The following is a 20,302-nucleotide window of genomic DNA, read 5'->3' as shown; positions in this document are numbered from 1 at the left end:
ATATATATATATATATATATATATAGAATGTATACAAATAAATGTATATATATATACATATATATTTATACACAAGTTTACCGATGACGTAAAGTTTTGCTAAATAGGTCGCCATACCATAGACAGCAGGTATTGATAATTAAGGCTTGCCGTGCAACGGTCTCCGATCATTTTCTCTTTTCTACTTGTCCGTGACACGTGAACAGCACATAACACTAAATTACATACGCATACTCATATTTCACGCGTGTACGCGTGATCTTTCATGATACTTTGATGATACATATATGCTATATATATACATATATATATATATATATATATATATATATATACATATGCTATATATACATTTATTAATTTATATGTTATTTTGATCGTATACAATTGATATTACATCGACGCGTCTTACACACATATACCAAATTCTATGGAACCAACCAGGAAATGCAATAGGGTGTATGACGCGTACACGATGGTAACAGTCAATGACGTTTTTCCTTTATATATATAATTATTCATTGAAAAACTATTACGAAGAATTTGATTCGAATGAGATAAAAATAGGATTATAAATAATAACATTGCGAAAGTGAAAGAGGGAAAATAATGCAACGTTATAATAGCTCGTAATCTCCGAGAGATTATCTTCGAAGAATGTTAGACATCTTGCAATAATAAACATGCATTTTTTATCAGCTGTATATTTAGCAATAATTAAAGAATGATCGAAGAATTTCGGTGAACGTGGATTACGTTTATTTGTATACGCGTTTCGCAATGAATTATAATTGATTAAAGACCCGTAGTCTTCAATAATCTCTTAAATTAGTTTAATGCTACCGTCGGACATGTACGTGGATAGGATGTAAATAAGAATTAAAGAAAAAAAGGATGTAAAATATTGCTACGTGATAATATTAAACAAGTTTGCATGCTTCATTTTCTATACGAGATGTTTGGCTTCGTCACCTTTTTGTTTTCTTTTCTCCTTTCAAGTTAAACGTCTAATTTGATTAACGCGCGAACATCATTCTGAAGAACACGCTTCTACCCAAACCCCCCCCCCCAACTCCCACCAGCTTCCCCACCGACAAAAGAGAAACAAAATAATCAAACAAAATGATAAAACTGGTTTGAAGTTTCCGAGAATATTTTAGGTGATACGTAAATATATGGTATAATCGAATATATTATTATACAGAGCGTTTCGCCTAACTCGACCATCTAAAATATCTCGTTTGTTTCGTATGATAGAAAAAAAATGTCAGAGGAAAAATATATTCTGTTCGAAGGTGCCGATATAGTGACGGGCCGAATTTTTTTTCCAAGGTCATTTTTTTCGAGATATCAATGTCATTGTATTTTTTTTAAATGGCACTGCATACTTTTACTACAATATTCTAATAGCTTATAAAAACACGAGCCCAACGATGTTCAATACGTTGACCTTGAGGTGACCTTTACCGAGAAAATTGTGGAAAGTTTTTCAGGAACTTCAGTACACGCTCGGAGGACGGTAAATGAAGAAACAAATGTAAATCAACGTGTAAGGACATTCATACAAACAACAAATCTTCTCATATACAAGAGATATATATGCATATATAGAGTCCGTGTAAATGTCATTTATCTGAATCGAATAATCTATAAATGATAGTTAAGCAACGTTATTTAAATTCAATTTATTATCTAATTAGGAAATTTAGTTTATCAAATTATAAAAAATAGTAGACCCTATTACCATTCGAATGGCGTACAGATAACTAAAGTCCTAATAAAAATAATGTTATTTGAATCTTAACGTATCCGGTATTATGCGGTTTTTTATCAGTCTTCCATATATATCATTGGGTACAGTTCATTTCAATGAAGTCTATTCGAACTGATTACCATCGTACCGCTGGCATAATAAATAATTCTTCAAACGAGAGATTCCAAAATATGAAATGGAAATAAATAGATAGAAATCCAATTATGTAAATGATGTTCTGCCCCCCCCCCTCCTCCTCCTCCTCTTCCCATTCCCATTTCATTCGCATATAAGTGTGAAATTTTCTCAGTAGTTTAAGTAAAATACCTTGCGTTACCTTTCCAATTCCCGCTTTAACCGGATTATTGCGAAACGACAAGCGTGCCAGATTTCTACGCAATAGATTTGTTCATTATTTTTTGTCTTCTTTCTTTTTTCTAGCCACAGCCAAATATTTTCTCCTCCAACGATAATGAATTCAACTAAAAAAGTTCGATTAATCATTTCGTGGATTATTATTCGCGGATTATTATACTTGATTTCTAGTTTCGAATTATAACCGGCACGTCTTGTTCCTTCGAAAATATTTATTTGGAAATATGAATAGGGGGGGGGGGGTGTTTATCTGAAGTGAATAAAAAGAGAAAGAAAAAAAGGAATAATTTAAAAAATATACCTATAATTGTGACAGCATATATTAACACGTTAGATAGTGTAAATAATTTAATACGGGGGAAAGAAGCGCGTGTATGGTGGCGATAATGGGGAGGGGGGCTCTGAGCGAAAGGGGCGGGGGAAATTCGAGATGACAGCGTAAGAGTCGAACAGTTTGAAATATCACGCCTTTAGCCGCAGTGCTCGTTTGGGTTTAACGCAAAGCAGGTGTGCGCAGGTTTTACGTCAACTGGACTGGAGTCATGATTTCGTGTTATTTTGTTTCTTTTTTCTGAATAAAAAACGTAACAAATGATATTATATAAAATTGGTTTATATTAGAACAAACGTTAAACGAGTTACTTATCGAATTTATTCAGTATAATAATACCATATATCATTTTTTGCGCAATTCGAACGCGTTTATTTTTTATTTTCATTCTTTAAAAACGTTAAACGCTTCTTTACCTGCCTTTCGTTATTTTCTCCTTTATATTTTTCTGTTGTTGTTGTTTTTCTTTTTAACTAACGTGCCATCTTGAATTGTTCCCTCCAAAAATAAAAAAAAGAAATAAATAGAATCGTGGATAACATTAATCGTTGTTCCAATATTTCCAAGGAATACGTTGTAAATCAAAAAACGAAAATTAATCCAAAGACATCTCGGCTATGTCCAGATCCGCGCGCGAAGCGCGGACGCTCATCTAAAAAGAAGAAAGTGCAATTATTTTTGCCTCGAGAAAAGATACAAGCAAGCTGGGTGAGTTCAACTTTCCTTCTTTTATCCTTTATTTTTATCCTTCGAGGATGACGAGGGTCGCATGGTGATACTGGAATAAAGTTCTTTTTCTTGTTTCTTTTTCTTTTTTTCTTATCTTCTTTTTTCTTATCTTCTTTTCCCTTTTTCTTTTTCTTTTTTTTTTTGGGTTTTTTTTTCTTTTCCTTTTGCTCGTATTTTCAGTCGCCCGTAAAAATAAAATCATAGCAAAAATTGTGATCGCTACGCGAATGACGATAAATAGTTATTTTATGATCAAAGTTGTAGAACTAATTGCAAGATAATGTTCTTTTTATCGATCGAATTAAACATTAAGAAATTCTTTCTTTTTTTTCTTTTCTTTTCTTTTCTTTTTCAATTGACGCTGTCACACTTGTTAAATAATTATTTTTTATATTGGAATATCGTTATAGTTTATTATATATATATATAGATAGATAAATAAATATATAATGAAATTGAAAGTAGCATTAAATGTATAGTATCTGATTATGCAATTCTAATTATTTACATTTACATTTACATTTAATTATAAATGAAGTAATTTAAATTACCTTTTTTTTTTGTTGCAAAAACGTCTATCTGATCTATTCGTCAGCGTAATTTCTTTAGAATCGTTCTATAATTGCTGCTTATATAGTATATCGCAATAAAATATTCGCGTAATTATGTTGCGCTTATTATAGAAAATTGTCTGTTAAACGTTTGTCCTACAACAACGAGTGATACTCGTGGTAAAAAATTTAGGCCATAAACAGTAAACACGAGCCTGATTCGTGGTACTTCGTTCAGATTAAAAGTAAACAAGAGAATCGTGGTTCAGTGTTGTTCTTGATATTTTCTTACTTTAATTACATATAATTATTATTATTGCTTGAGCAATCGTGAGTTAGCGGGTAGGATAAGGGGAAAGTTAATGTCTTATTAAATATACCGAATTTGTATTTTCAAAGAATATAATAATCTGCCACGCTTTACATTGCAATTTTTATTGCTCCTATAAGCATTAAAATTTTTTTTTTCTACAATGACTTCGAGGACGAGGATCAAAAGAGTGTTGCATAAGTAAACTAACTTGCAAACTAATCGGTTGTCGTGTCGCATCAAATAAAACATCGTTATTATGTCTTTGAAATTAAATGCGCGGATAGACAAAAAAAAAGTAATTAATATCGATACAAAATACGACAAACGAAACATCACGTTTCGTTCTCGTGAGTTTTTATTATTATTTTTAAACGTAGTTTGACGTGATATTAAGAATAATGTCAACACACGTGATACCTCGTTAACAGTAAAACCATAAGCCATTAAGTAGTATCTACTTTGTTCTCTTTCTTTTCCTCTTTTGTTTGCGTTTCTTGAATAATTATTTGTAGAAAAAAGAACGGAAAAAATATTTATGTCAATACTTTATCTGTCCAAATATTTCCATATGGCTAATCTCTTTGACAGAAACAATAAAAGTTAAACCGAATAAAATGATGGCCTTGAAGAATATATTGTAGTATTTGTGGAATATAAATCGTTATCTGACATCGGTCTTACGTGTCCCATCTATACGTGTATCTACATATATCAAACGACCGGTCGAACAACAGGCTAACTTTTCGAAGGATATATTTCGTAAGCGTATTAACAATTTCAAATATATTACCTGCTTGTCAGCCTTGTCAACTTGTCGAAATTCCTACCTTTTTTTTTTTTCTCGAATAACGCTCCGACGAAAATGAAATATTTTTCGATCTTATCTTATTTAAACGCCGAATACTTCTCTCTAGTTATATTCGATTTTATTGTGAGATAAACAAGATTTTACGATGCTATTAAACGAGATGCCTATAAATTTGCATCAATTTGAAATGTAAATTTCCTTAATCGTTTCTTTTTTTATTTTTCTTTATTTTCTGGAACATTTTTTATACGGACTTTCAACTTTTTGTATACACTTTCAATTTGACCAATTTCCTTTTTATTTCAATTCGATCGATTAAGTATTTCTAATATTTATTGTATATATAATAATATTGTAGTTGTTCTATCAATTGTTAGTTTTTCATTCGTCTATGTTCACGAGAATTCATTATAAGAATACTTGGAATTCAATTGTGACGTATGGAAACGCGAATATGTAACAATATATTGTATCATTTCCCACTTATCGCACCTACTTATTTTCTTGTCGAGTTCTTTCTTTCCTCGTATATATCGTGTATATATATATATATATATATATGTATATTCCTCGTATATGCGTAACAAAAATTATCGTTTGTTTAACTTAAAAGAAAATGTGTAGAAAACGAATGACTCTTTGAGTAATGTTATTTAAATTATAAATTATTTCGTTATTTGACTGTGCAACGATTGTACTAACTGTGTGTAATTCAAGTGCACGGTCAACGTAATCGTACACGACCATGATTTATCTTCACGTCACTTCCGCTTTAAAATGATTTTTCAAGGAAAAGGTCATCGTGTGTCTTGACTTACGCGAATTACCTTTGAATTTCTTCAATTATTAGAGAATTCATGTTTTCTCAAGATTATTGTATAATATGAGCAAATTGTAAAAATTCTCTATGAAGAAATTCCTAAAGAATTCAATAGAAAATATTCAAAAATATGACAAGTATTATAACAATTGAATATACTTGAACATTATTTTTAGTGCAGTACAAAGGAAAGGACAAATTTTCTAAGCTGACGACTACTGTGTCCTGAAAAAGCGAATATTTCTAATACAACAGAATATACTAACCACATTTAAGTAAACGATCTTGAAACGATTATGAGTGATTCAAATGGTAAGTTAATGAACTATTTTCAAATACAAATATACAATAAAAAGAACAAAGCGTTCTTCCTTTTACAAAATCAGATAATTGTTAGTATTATCATGACAAATAACGAAATCCATTACCAAAGCTCGTTGCTGTTATACTATGGTAAAATATTCTTCATGTTGATTGACATAACGTAGTATCGTATCAAACAAGATAACGACAAAATGTTAACGAAAGATCCGTGCCATTTACAAATAAAAACCGTAATAAGAATTTATATCGCGTATATTATGACTTATTTCTTTTATTTCTTCCTATCTCAAGATACACGTAGATTTGATTAAGTTTTTATGATTTCAATTGTAATCCAAAATAAGTACTTGCTCATTTTATATCCTAGCCACGAAGAAGGACGATCAGTCGATAATAGACTGTCAAAAGATCCAAACTAGCCAAGATGAGGATATAGTAAGATTATCTTTCTTCTTTTCTATTATTCGATTAAACCAACGATATATATATCTCCTATTTAAAATATATTATTATATATATTATTACAGCAAGTATACGGATTTCAAAGGAGTACATTAAAAACGATTGTAATTTACATTTCTTATATATTAACTGTCGGTTTCGTAAGACTCCTTTTCCATTGGTATCCGCGATTATACTTGTATGCAACACATAGGAAATGTCCTTTAAAGGAAGCCACCAAATTGCTCGTGATCGTAAGTGTTATTATCTTTACAAACAAATCAAATCTCTTAAGTAACACGTAAGCCTTGGCTCATTATTTTTCTCTCAATAGATAATAAAAATGTACGTAAAATAACAATAATTCTATATACATGCAGGATGACTATCAAGGAAGATATAAATCCTATTTTGTGAAGAACGTTAAGACAATATCTACTGAAAATTTGAGGTCAGTTAAATTTCAATTGCTTAAGAACGAACATCGCGCGCGTAACGAGAAATTCTTTATTATAATAATATATTATTATTTATTTTTAATACGAGGAGAAAAAAATGAATGATCATATTTCAATTGTTATCGTTACGATTATGTAATATTTTATTTTATTAGACGATACATTTTTTTAGCGATAAATCATTCAGCTCGATTTTGGGAAGCAATGATATCAATTTGGTCGAAAGTGTCAAGAATGAAAAACTTAAACTTCGTTTAGAAAATGGTACAAAATCAAAAGTAACAGAATATAGAGCATTTTGGTGTAAAAAGCAGTGTTATATTTGGGACGTTACTAGGAATGCATTTTCTAAGCTCGTTGGTCTTGACAAATATACATTGTGTTCGGACCTACACCTTGATCGAGATAAGGGACTTTCGAAAGAAGAACAATTTCTAAGGTATTTACATATATAATTACATATATATAATTACATATATATAATTACATATATATAATTACGTATATATAATTACATATATAATTTTATTAATTGCTTATTATATAATTCTACTTTTACAAAAGATTGCCATTTCTTGATTTCAACTTTATCATACAGGCGAATCATCTATGGAAACAATGAAATTGTTGTACCAGTACAAAGTATTGGTATATTATTGTTACTAGAAGTTTTAAATCCATTTTATATCTTTCAAGTATTTACTCTGGCAGTATGGTTTGCCGAAGAATACCTTTATTACACCATGGCTATAATTTGCATGTCCGTTTTTGGAATTACAAGTTCTATATTACAAACACGTAAAGTAAGTAGATAACAATTACCGATTATCCGATTATACTTTTTATTCATTTCAATACCATTTCTATATACGTTAGAATCAACTGAATCTTAAAGGAACCGTGGCCTCTTTCGAAAATGTTAAAATATATCGAAGTTCTGGGGTATTTGAAAGCGTTTCGAGTAACGAATTAGTACCAGGTGATATTATAGAATTACCAAACCACCATGGAACGGTTGTGTGCGATGCGGTATTACTAACTGGACAATGTATAATAAATGAATCTATGCTAACTGGTGAATATATTATATTTCATTAAAAATTGATTTGTGTGTATGATGATTATTATCGACTAAAGAAATATATTTCTTATCCGATCAGGTGAGTCTGTACCAGTTACAAAAACACCATTGCCATCGAATCAAGTGCCATACGATTCAAAACAATGCTCTCATCATACATTATACAGTGGAACTACTATCATTCAAACAAGGTACGTACAACGTGGGTGAACGAAAACGTACAAGATTGTAGATTATAATGAATAAATATATCTTGATGAATTGTTTTTTTTTATATCGCAGATGCTATGGGAATAATCCAGTTCTTGCGAGAGTCATCAGGACAGGTCTACAAACAAACAGAGGTTCATTGGTCGCGGCTATATTGTATCCGCCACCAGCGGACTTCAAATTTGATCAAGATTCGTACAAATTCATTGGAATACTAGCGTGTGTTGCAATTTGTGGCTTTATATATACAGTCGTTACCAAGGTAAATGAACAATTCAGCGATTATGAACCTGTCAATTCCTTATAAGGACTATAAAGTTATTTTTAAATAATTTTAATTCTAGGCATCGAGAGGAATTACAGCGGGTGACATTGCAATTAAAGCTTTAGATATAATTACGATAGTTGTTCCTCCGGCATTACCGGCTGCAATGACAGTAGGAAAATTGTATGCACAAGCAAGATTAAAACGGGCACAAATCTATTGTATCAACAGCAGGGTTATTAATGTTTCTGGCAGCATTAATTGCGTATGTTTCGATAAGGTAAGAATGTTATGAAAAGAGTAATTAATATTTCGTTAAAAGATCATTAATCTGCAGATTTGGAGACTATGAAATATCACATTTCTTCTTTACTTTCATCTACTTGTACAGACTGGAACGCTGACAGAGGATGGCTTAGATATGTGGGGTGTTGTACCATGTACAAACGGTAACTTTGAAGAATCGGAGAAGAATGTGGCCAAACTGCAGCATCATCCTCTTTTTGAGGGTATGTTGGTATGCCACAGTTTAAATATTATTAATGGCGAACTTTGTGGGGATCCATTGGACGTTAAGGTAATCCTGCACCCTTCTTCTTTGTAAAAGTTTATTTTTTATAAATACCCTCTCATTCTTATGATTATAATTAAACCTATTATAGATGTTTGAAAGTACCGAATGGACACTGGAAGAATCTGACACAACGCAATCGGATAAATATGATCTTGTAGCACCAACGGTAGTGAAACCACCAAAAAATCATCATTTTACTGAAAATATGAATAACATTTTAGAAATTGGTATTCTGCAACAATATCAATTCTCAAGTTCGTTGCAACGAATGTCTGTGATAGTACGTATTTTAGGATCTGAACATTTCAAAGCATATACCAAAGGATCCCCTGAAATGATATTTAGTTTAAGCAAACCAGAAACATTACCAAAAAACATAATGACAATTCTGAAAACTTATACAGAGCAAGGCTATCGTGTTATAGCTATGGGCCGGTCTACAATAATTGAGAATGGTGCAAAGGTAACATATACATGTGTATAATATATATTTTCATTTTACGAAATTAATGCTAAATAACTTTTTCTACAGATATCAAAAATGACGCGAGACGAGGTCGAACAAAATTTGGAATTTCTGGGTTTAGTTATTTTAGAAAATAGATTAAAAGAACCAACGGTATCAGTTATAAAGGAACTTAGAGAAGCTAATATGCACGTTATTATGATCACAGGTTGCTAATTCGTAGTTTCATTTTCTTAATTGCGTATAACATTTTTTTTTATAATTGAATATAATCCGTGTGTTTTTTATTGCTTGATACAGGTGATAATATACAGACTGCGGTAAGCGTTGCAAAAGAGTGCGGTATACTTTTGCCTCACGAAACGGTTATAGACGTTATCGTAGTACCAAATCAATTTACCAAATCCAAACCAGAACTATTTTTCAATGCACAAAGTATAACTCAACAATTGGTAAATATAAAATTGATAAATATTATGAAATCGTTTTACTTTGAATGATTTTATTCGCCAGTTATTTCTTTCAGAGTCTTCAAAGCAAAAAGCTTATGATACCATTGTTAGACGATACGGAACAAGGGATGAATATACAAAATTATAGATTTGCTTTGACCGGCCAAACATGGCAATTACTAAAAGAATATTATTCCGACATCGTGCCGAAAATATGCGTGAAGGGTGCAATATTCGCAAGAATGACGAGTGATCAAAAACAACAATTGGTTTTAGAATTAATGCAACTTGGTTATTACGTGGGTACGTATTAACTATGCGTATAATCGCAATTATTACAATTATTATCGATTCTTTCCTACGTTCGTACTTCACAGTTATGTGCGGAGATGGAGCAAACGATTGCGGAGCATTAAGAGCTGCTCACGCAGGTGTATCTCTTTCGGAAGCAGAATCGAGGTAAGAATTGAATTCAATAAAAACAGATTGTGTTTGTTTTTTCCATCCTCTTTTCTTGTTTTCATCCTTTTGGTCTTTTTTAGCGTGGCCAGTCCCTTTACTTCAAGGATACCTGACATAACTTGCATTCCTAAAGTTATACGACAAGGACGAGCGGCTTTAGTCACGTCATTTGGAATATTTAAATTTATGGTAACATACTCCCTGACAGAATTCTTATCTGTTATTATTTTATATTCAATAGATTCTAATTTAACAGATTTGGAATTTTTGTTTATCGATATTTGTTTGATTGTCAATTTCGCTTTCTTTTTTGGAAAAACGCAAGCATATGAGAAAAAACTTGCTAAGAATCCGCCAATGACGAGTCTTTTGAGTTTCACACCGCTATTGTCTTTAACGGTGCATATGTTAATAATGACAATTTTTCAAGCTATTGCATATCATACTGTACGGTATTTTCCTTGGTTTACACCTTTTGTTCATACTAGTACAACTGGATATATGTGCTATGAAAATTATTCGGTATTCTGTTTATCTATGTTTCAATATATTACAATGGCAATAATATTTTCACGTGGTAAACCATATAGACAACCTATTTATACAAATGGTATATTTACATTTTCTATCATTCTTTTAATTTTCGTTTGCGCATATATTACAGTTTATCCTGCAAAATGGGTAATCAACTTATTACAATTACTCCTACCCCCTGATTATAATTGGAGAATTATAATTTTAATACTTGCTTTTACAAATTTTGTTATATGTTTAGTTATTGAAACTTTAATAATTGAATATGGAATAGAGAAGAAATTAATTTCAAAAATCTATCGACCGGAAAAATCAAACAAACAATATTTAAAAGTACAGTATGAATTGAATAATGATCCCAATTGGCCAAAGTTGGATAAAGAGATACCTGTTTTACCAATTACTCCAAGCGTTGAAAATATTAAAACGATGTATCTAGAAACTTCAGAATGTGTAAATACTGTAAATAATACAAAATCTAACGAAAAAACAGTATTCAAACGATTAGACGATATCAGAAAGAATGGCGTTGACAATCAAGGATTCGTAGAAGATAGTTTTATAGAAAATGTAAGTGTTATCACTAGATTTTAAATATTCAGCAAAAAACGATTTATATTAATTCTGACTTTGACTGATTTTGAATGATGTAACAAAACATGTTTGATCATATGTATATAAATATGTAAACCTTAATGCAGTATTCATTGTAAGTATTTTTAATTTTTTAAATAGCATAAGTATTATACTAAATAAAGAAAAAAGTAAAAATATTAAAAGTAATATGATTGTCATGATAATTTATGATTATTAAAGTTCAAGTTTTCATGAATAAAACATTTGTTCATTAAAGAAATAAAATATTAATTATATTTGTGTTTTTATTTTTTAATTCCAATTGTGAAAATTTGTTATAAATATTTAAACAATATTAACTACTTTACCTTCGTTAGAAATACCGAAAACTATAATAACTGTGTAGATTTAAAGATGGCGCTTCGATTGTAATGGATGCGAACTCCGAAAGGATTCCGTTTGTTCTTACGTCAAAACAACGAAGCTTTATATATAGGCTTCGTGGTCAAAACGATGTGAAATTTCATTCTAATTGTAAGTGAACGCAAAGAATTTGATTAAAAAGTTATGCAATCTATCGTTCAACAGTTACTAGAGGCTTTTTTTACTTTATAGTTTTATACTTTACAGTATAAAGTAGTTCTAGTTTACACTACTATTTATGTGACAACTTATGTTTTGTTCGCCGTCAAACGTTTCAAGAGAAATGCACGTGTTTATGTCTTCATTTTTCATTCAGCATTTGATGGACAACTAGGAATTTCTTGAAACTGTGTTTAACTTTACATTTGTTCGAACATGGCTCCGACAATTCAGACTAATGGAAGTACATCTGAAAGAGACAAACGTACAACAAGACCAGTAGAAAAAAGGTATAAAATCTAACCTCAAATATTTATATGTTATATATTAAAAATCGCAATCTGTTATCAATTGCATTTTACTTTTTATTATAGGTCTGAATTAATATGCAGAGTTAAATTTTGTAATTCACTGCCCGATATTCCATTTGACCCTAAGTTTATCACATATCCATTCGAATCGACTCGGTATGTATCGAATGTTGAAGGCTTGTGCATTTATTAAATGAGCCTGCGTAACAATGACAAATGTATTCTTTTGATCAAGGTTTATTCAATATAATCCAACATCATTGGAACGTAATTACAAATATGAAGTTTTAACGGAACATGATTTAGGCGTTGAAATAGATCTTATTAACAAAGATACCTATGCAGGAGACGTTAATGGACAATTAGATCCTGCAGATGAGAAACTTCTCGAAGAAGATGTTCTTACGCCGCAAGATTCTAAAAGATCTAGACATCATGCCAGAAGCGTTTCTTGGCTTAGACGAACCGAATATATTTCTACCGAACAAACTAGATTTCAACCGCAAACGGTTGACAAAGTTGAAGCTAAAGTTGGTTATAGTATTAAGAAAAATTTCAAAGAGGAAACGTTATATATGGACAGAGAAAGTCAAATAAAAGCTATTGAGAAAACATTTGAGGATAATAAGAAAACAATCGATAAACATTACAGCAAACCAAACGTTGTACCCATTGAAATTTTACCTGTATATCCAGATTTCAAGGTATCTACTATTACTACTAGAACATAAAAAGGACGATTATTCCTCAATTTTTCTTGGAATAATATATAATCGTGGTATTTGTATTTTTATAGTTATGGAAATATCCTTGCGCTCAAGTAATATTTGATTCCGACCCTGCGCCAACTGGACGTTCCGTTCCTGCTCAAATAGAAGAGATGTCCCAAGCAATGATTCGGTATAATTATTTCTGTCCTCACGTAATTAATATTTGATTCATGTTTAATGAATCTTCGTAATGTATCATTTCATGGTGTTAACAGGGGTGTCATGGACGAGAGCGGCGAACAATTCGTAGCATACTTCTTACCTTTAGAAGAAACTTTAGAAAAACGAAGAAGAGATTTTACTGCTAATATTGATTACGCGGACGAAGAAGAATACGAATATAAGATGGCTAGAGAATATAATTGGAATGTTAAAAGCAAAGCATCTAAGGGATACGAAGAAAATTATTTCCTCGTTATGCGACAAGATGGAGTACGTCCTTACTATTAAGTATTTCTATTAAATTATTGATAATTATTATTTATTTCATTGATTTATTCATCATTTCAGGTCTACTATAATGAATTGGAAACTCGTGTACGACTCAGTAAACGCAGGCAAAAAGCTGGTCAACAGCCAAATAATACGCGATTAATTGTACGTCATCGACCATTAAATGCCAATGAATTCAAAATGCAGAGATATAGAGAAAAACAATTGGAACCCCCAGGAGAGGAAGACGAAGACGAGGAAGAGGAAGAAGAAGAGGAGGAAGAAGAAATGCAACAAGAAACTGAAAAAGCAGAAGAGAAAGGTAACAACTTCGCATTAGGATATCAATATACACATATCTGCAATCTTGATCCGATTCTCATTATTGTTCTTTTTTTTTAGCTGACTCTGAAAATGAAAGTAATTCGCGTGCATCATCCAGGCCATCCTCTCGTGCTTCCAGCAAAAGATCTCGTTCTCCATCGCGATCTAAATCTCGTTCTAAATCTCGTTCTAAATCTCCTTCAAGATCCAAGTCCCGTTCCCGTTCTCGTTCCCGTTCCCGTTCTCGGTCTCGGTCTCGGTCTCGTTCCCGATCCCGGTCCCAGTCTCGTTCTCGTTCTCGTTCCCGTTCACCATCCAAATCTTCATCTCGTTCCAAATCGCGATCAGAGTCACGATCTCCGTCTAAATCGCGTAGCAGATCTAAATCAAGATCTGAATCCCCTCAATCAAGAAATTCTTCTCGGTCAAGATCACGATCGAAGTCAAAATCAGCATCAAGATCTCGATCTGGTTCTCCTGCTAAATCGCGATCGAAATCCCCATCGAAATCGCGGTCAAAATCACGGTCAAAATCGCGGTCAAAATCACGGTCGACCTCAAAGTCTAGATCGAGGTCACGATCTAGGTCACGATCGAGGTCACGATCTCATTCAAAATCAAGGTCTCCGAGTGCAAGTGGTAGCGCTTCTGGTAGCGGTAGTGCTCAAAGTGCTTCAGAAAGTGAATAATTTAATATAAGATGCATAAACAATAGTTCCTGCATCTGTATTATTATTTTTATTTACGTTTGCAAAATCTTAATTGAATCACTTTTAGAATTCATTGTTTATAATAGCACACGAAAAATGTTTCATAAAAAGTTTGTATAGAAACGTTTCATCATTTTAAATACATTTAAAGTTGGGGGCTTCTTATTCTAAACTGTATAAAAATATAGTATAGTCTTTTTTACAATCACAAAACACCTAAGCACAAAAAGTTGATGATTGTGCTATTTAAAATAAGCTGTTAGCCCTGACTGATTAACATCTTTTTATTCGCTTTATTTTTTATGTATATCTTCTTCAGAAGGATTATGGACAACTATCGCGATATAATAATAATAATAAAATATAATAGAAGTTAATACGAAGTCTGATATGAAACAGTTACCGTATATAAAGAAAGCTCTTATGTTTTACGTAAAGATTCCTTAATGATTAAATTATAATTTTTCTTAAAAATATATTGTACATACTTAAACTTTAACATTTCACTTAAATATGAATGACTATAAAGACGATAATTTAATTCAAACTGTGAGTATGTAAGCTACTCGAGTGAGCCACTATAGTGGTGCATCGACCTGGAAAAAATATTCGCTAAAGCCACTAGTGGCAGGCCGACACCATATCGGTAATAGTAGTTTTCTGCTTTGAAAATATCGACCGTCGTAACGTAATGAGGTCATTCGATCACTAAATTTTAMTCTTCATATTTTTTTCATACCGGGCGATTTATATGAAAATTGATTCTTAAGGAGTAAACTCCAAAAGTATTGATAAAGTAATTATATTATAATTATGAAAAGGAGAGCTAACGTATATAATGGAGAACTTTATTTTTCGTCAGAATCAGTTCGTATATTTATGAAATGTATTGTAACCTTGTTGCTTTTAAAGAAAAATCTTTAATCCGGCAATTTATAAAATAATAAAATAGTTTATTATATATATTTAAAATAAAACAGTTTGTTGTAATTGTTTTGATAAAAATCTTGATTATAATTCCTACATTTTTGAAAATAATTTTGTTCAAGCATCCAAAGAAACGAACCAATCTTAGACTTGAAACAACGACCAATCGTAAGTGAGAATTTAAATCCCTCAATAGGCGCGTGATCCCTGTATTTTGTGACGTCACGCACGGTGACTATCAAAAAAACACGCTTGTTAATTTTGCGTGTAAGTATTCTAATACACATTACTTTAATAAAAATATTGGAAAGGAGAAAAAAAAGAAAATCAATCAAAAGGAATAAAGACATTTTTCCAACGTGTTGTTTAGAATGAATGAAGAATTGATCGACGTTGAGCTATTTATCCTATTAAATGCGTGGAAGAGAGTCATATAATTATTATTTTTTTGGTACTCTATTATTACTTAAATTCATTTTTTATCTTTAAATCGAGTAAATAAGTTATAATATAGTATTATAAAATAATATAATGTTAATTAATATTCGGAGGATTATTATGATGTAATATTGTTTCTATGATTAATTTATAGAAGATAAAGAATTTAACCTAATTATTTAATAATATTTTCTAGGTAGTAAAAAATAATGTAAATGACAAAATTAAGAGAATAATATTTGAAGTAATCTTTTCAAAAGTCAAAGAAGAAAATTAAATCTTCTATTATGGCTATCGCAATAACGTATTGTCCACCAAATATCAGTTTTACTGAAATTTGGATTGAACATGGTATGTCTAAATGTTTTATGGATACAATAAGTACAAGCATCATTTTTTTGTATCTGATGATATTTGGGACAATTCAACTATGGATGTATCACAAGTATGGAACAGAAATGAATGCAAATGTATTACCAAGGAGTAGGCTATACAATTTACAAAAATTGTTTCTCTATCTAGTTCCATTACTTAGCATATTGAGATTAATTTTACAAGCAACTATTTTGGATGATAAGAAAATTTATGGATACATGGTAAATTATAAATTATCCTATTATTTTCTTCCATATATATATATAATATTATTGTGTTATACCATTGGATTTATAGATACTTACAACAGTATTAACAGTAATTATGTATCCATATTCCGTTCATATACTGAGAGTAGAAAGAAATAATTTATTACCAAGCGTACCGCCTCGTGGCCATGGTCTTGTTTTATTGGGATTTTGGACTTTAGCACTTGTTGCTGAAAATCTTGTTTTTGTTAATATTGGAAAACTCGAATGGTGGTTTCATTTAAATTCGTAAGTATAATAATTCCAAAAACAAGCTTTTAATAAGGTTTTTAAGTTTATCTATATATCATTTTATTTTCAGATTGACAGATCAAATTGAAATGGGCCTATTTGTTTTACGATACGTTAGTAACTTAATGATCTTTGCTATTGGCCTAAAAGCACCTGGAATATTTCCTTATACGGATCCGGAATATCATACGCTTGACAATGCTACAACTTCGCAGTCAAGATATTATTATGATGTAACTCATTAATGCTATATTTAAAAAAACTAAGAAAGAAGGAATGATTTTCTTGATAATTAATATTTAACATATATAAATATGTGTTTGTCTCTATGTTTATAGAGACCCGGGGATAATGCTTCTACATGGAAAAATGCATGGTATAAAATTAAAGTTTTAGCTCCATTCCTGTGGCCAAAATCAGATATTCTTCTTCAATTGAGAGTTATATTTTGTTTCGGTCTGCTTATGTTGGGACGTTTAATAAATTTATATGTACCCATTTATAATGGAAAAATTGTAGATTGCTTAAAAGTTGCACCTAATGAGTTTCGGTATGATATATTATTCTTTATATACAGAATGTAGGATTTCTTTCTAATCTAATATATTTGTATTTTTTACAGATGGGATCTAATTTTAATATACGTCGCTTTTAAATTTTTACAAGGCGGCGGAACTGGTGGAATGGGATTATTAAATAACTTGAGATCATTTTTATGGATTCGTATTCAACAATTTACTACTAGAGAAGTGGAGCTTGAATTATTCAAGTATATATTTCTTTTTAATTTTTCCTACAAAAAAATATATATTTAATGATCAGCTTTCAATATAATATATTATTTTTAGACATTTGCATGGATTAAGTTTACGTTGGCATCTTGGTAGAAAAACTGGAGAAGTATTAAGAGTCATGGATCGTGGTACCGATTCTATAAATAACCTTTTAAATTATATTTTATTTTCAATTATACCAACAATCGTTGATATCATTATCGCTATTGTATTTTTCATAAGTTTCTTTAACAAATGGTTTGGCTTAATCGTCTTTTTGACAATGAGTCTTTATATTGGTAATATCTTACGAATTTCTTCTATTACTTAATAACCATAAGATTTGAAATATTATTAAGGAAATTTTATTTTTCATTTGAATCAAATTAGCTGCTACCATTATGGTCACCGAGTGGCGCGTTAAATTTCAAAGAAGAATGAATTTAGCGGATAACGCGCAAAAAGCACGCAGTGTGGATAGTTTACTAAATTTTGAAACAGTTAAATATTATGGGGCAGAATCTTATGAAGTAGATTGTTATAAAAAAGCTATTTTAGATTTCCAAGTTGAAGAATGGAAGTCTATGATTACATTAAACATCTTAAATATTTTGCAAAATATCATTATTTGTTGTGGTTTATTAGCTGGTTCTTTACTTTGTCTTCATATGGTGAGAAATGAATTTATCAAAAGTTTATCTACGAAAAGTTAGATGTTATTTTTGAATTTATATTTCTTCTAGGTTGTAGCTGGTACAGGATTAACGATTGGTGATTATATTTTGTTTGCGAGTTACATAATACAACTTTACGTCCCACTTAATTGGTTTGGTACTTATTACAGGTAAACCATTTTCATTTACTTTTCTCGATATGAGTTAAATTATTGATTATTATGTCATAGATTTTCATTTTCTATTTGTTCTTATTAACAGAGCTATACAAAAAAATTTTGTCGATATGGAAAATATGTTTGATCTTCTTAAAGAAGAACAAGAAATAATAGATGCTCCCGGTGCTGGAGAATTACAAGTTAAACGGGGACAAGTAGAATTTTCCAACGTCTCGTTCAGCTATACTCCAGACAGAGTGGTATTACGAAATATTAGTTTCATTGCACCCGCAGGAAAAGTAATAGCTTTCGTTGGTCCTTCTGGTGCTGGAAAATCAACTATATTACGGTTACTATTCCGTTTTTATGATATAGAAGAAGGTTCTATATTAATAGACGGTCAAAATGTCAAAACTGTTAAACAAAGCTCGTTGAGAAATGCTATAGGTAATATTCAATTACTATAAAAATATTTCTATATGAATAGAAATAATATTAAGAATTACTCAAATTTTCTATCATTTCTAACTGTAGGTGTTGTACCTCAAGATACAGTTCTATTTAACAATACGATCAAATATAATATTCAATATGGTCGCATAGATGCTCCAGAAGCGGATATAATAGAATCGGCCAAAAATGCAGACATTCACGATAAAATTTTAACATTTCCAAACGGTTACGAAACCCAGGTCTACTTGTTATTTAATTATCATAAAAAATAATTATATTATATATTAAAAATTATTAATATTAATCATACATAATCGATTTCATTAGGTCGGCGAACGTGGTCTTCGTCTTAGCGGAGGTGAAAAGCAACGAGTTGCTATAGCACGAACAATCTTGAAGGCACCTAAAATAATTCTTCTGGACGAAGCAACGAGCTCGTTAGATACTCATACAGAGCGTAATATTCAAACAGCATTATATCGAGTTTGTACAAATCGTACAACCATCATTATAGCACATAGATTATCTACAATAATACACGCGGATGAAATATTGGTTTTGAAAAATGGTGAAATAGTTGAAAGAGGTAGACACGAAGAATTAATATCATACAGTGGAGTTTATCATACGATGTGGCAAGAACAATTAAAAAATGACACAGAAATGAACCAAGGTGAGCCTGTACCTGTTTCATCTGAAACTGAACTGAAAGCTTAAAGAAAAAGAATTGATTATTATGTATATAAACTTTTGTTAATTATTTTTAATAGAGAATTCTTATTTATGAAAATGTAAACAGATAAAAAGATGACTAAATAATATAAGTTTATAATTTTTTATTTCTTTACCATGCATCTAATGTAGAATCCTAAATTTCTATGACTGTTTCTCAACATTATAGAACGTAGTATACAAATGTTTATTATTTCATTAAATCAATATTATTTCACAGATATAAATATATATTTTAAAAGACCTTTAGATTAGATTAGATCTATGTTATTCTTCAGCTAATGTATGTTCATGTTCTTCTCGTGCCATATTATAAGCATAAGCTCCATCTGGAACCCAGCCAGATTCATCTGCGTAACTTATTGCTTCTGCCGCTTCACTTGCTCTCCATAAAAAATAATAACTGGCAATAAAAGTCCATGCAAACATATATCCTATCTATCAATAAGAAATATAATATCAAAATAATTGCAAATAACATCAAATCAGCGTGTAATAATTGACCCTATGAGAAAATTTTATTACCTTAATGGCTATTGCTATATTTTGAATAGACATTTTGAGAAACGTGTCCAAATATTCATTATGTCGTACTTTTCCTATGCAGAAGAAATATTTTT

The 20,302-nt window shown here is 30.8% G+C and overlaps 3 protein-coding genes across 7 annotated transcripts; all 3 read left to right on the top strand.

The window, feature by feature from the left end:
- Positions 1-2,588: 2,588 nt before the first annotated feature.
- LOC106788398 (probable cation-transporting ATPase 13A3) lies at positions 2,589-11,726 on the top strand. 3 transcript variants are annotated; one of them, XM_014751601.1, is made up of 19 exons: positions 2,589-2,635; positions 3,027-3,167; positions 5,857-5,992; positions 6,372-6,439; positions 6,532-6,699; positions 6,826-6,896; positions 7,076-7,342; positions 7,502-7,706; positions 7,780-7,978; positions 8,064-8,175; positions 8,267-8,456; positions 8,539-8,739; positions 8,851-9,036; positions 9,122-9,496; positions 9,566-9,707; positions 9,800-9,951; positions 10,026-10,254; positions 10,329-10,410; positions 10,494-11,726. In XM_014751601.1, the coding sequence occupies exons 3-19, from the start codon at positions 5,977-5,979 to the stop codon at positions 11,539-11,541; spliced, it is 3,711 nt and encodes a 1,236-aa protein (XP_014607087.1). In that variant the 5' UTR covers positions 2,589-2,635; positions 3,027-3,167; positions 5,857-5,976; the 3' UTR covers positions 11,542-11,726. The 3 variants fall into 3 exon arrangements, with proteins under 3 accessions (XP_014607087.1, XP_014607086.1, XP_014607085.1); XM_014751600.1 differs by having other exon boundaries at positions 2,590-2,712; XM_014751599.1 differs by having other exon boundaries at positions 2,590-3,167; positions 5,862-5,992.
- Positions 11,727-11,953: 227 nt separating this feature from the next.
- On the top strand, positions 11,954-14,771 carry LOC106788399 (RNA polymerase II-associated factor 1 homolog). Of its 3 annotated transcripts, none has more exons than XM_014751604.1 (8): positions 11,954-12,057; positions 12,263-12,395; positions 12,480-12,572; positions 12,652-13,120; positions 13,213-13,316; positions 13,402-13,618; positions 13,697-13,940; positions 14,021-14,771. In XM_014751604.1, the coding sequence occupies exons 2-8, from the start codon at positions 12,322-12,324 to the stop codon at positions 14,629-14,631; spliced, it is 1,812 nt and encodes a 603-aa protein (XP_014607090.1). In that variant the 5' UTR covers positions 11,954-12,057; positions 12,263-12,321; the 3' UTR covers positions 14,632-14,771. The 3 variants fall into 3 exon arrangements, with proteins under 3 accessions (XP_014607090.1, XP_014607088.1, XP_014607089.1); XM_014751603.1 differs by having other exon boundaries at positions 11,961-12,057; positions 12,154-12,395; XM_014751602.1 differs by having other exon boundaries at positions 11,956-12,395.
- Positions 14,772-15,803: 1,032 nt separating this feature from the next.
- Positions 15,804-20,112, top strand: LOC106788384 (ATP-binding cassette sub-family B member 6, mitochondrial). Its single transcript, XM_014751579.1, has 12 exons — positions 15,804-16,030; positions 16,214-16,613; positions 16,690-16,889; positions 16,963-17,125; positions 17,231-17,442; positions 17,515-17,661; positions 17,741-17,964; positions 18,056-18,336; positions 18,409-18,509; positions 18,601-18,944; positions 19,032-19,189; positions 19,278-20,112. Exons 2-12 carry the CDS (start codon positions 16,305-16,307, stop codon positions 19,665-19,667), a joined length of 2,529 nt encoding a protein of 842 aa, XP_014607065.1. The 5' UTR covers positions 15,804-16,030; positions 16,214-16,304; the 3' UTR covers positions 19,668-20,112.
- The last annotated feature ends 190 nt before the right edge of the window (positions 20,113-20,302 follow it).

This window comes from Polistes canadensis, unplaced genomic scaffold, assembly GCF_001313835.1.
Source record: "Polistes canadensis isolate GaletaPanama2010 unplaced genomic scaffold, ASM131383v1 scaffold_138, whole genome shotgun sequence".
Taxonomy (NCBI): domain Eukaryota; kingdom Metazoa; phylum Arthropoda; class Insecta; order Hymenoptera; family Vespidae; genus Polistes; species Polistes canadensis.
This window is presented reverse-complemented; position numbering and strand designations above follow the sequence as displayed.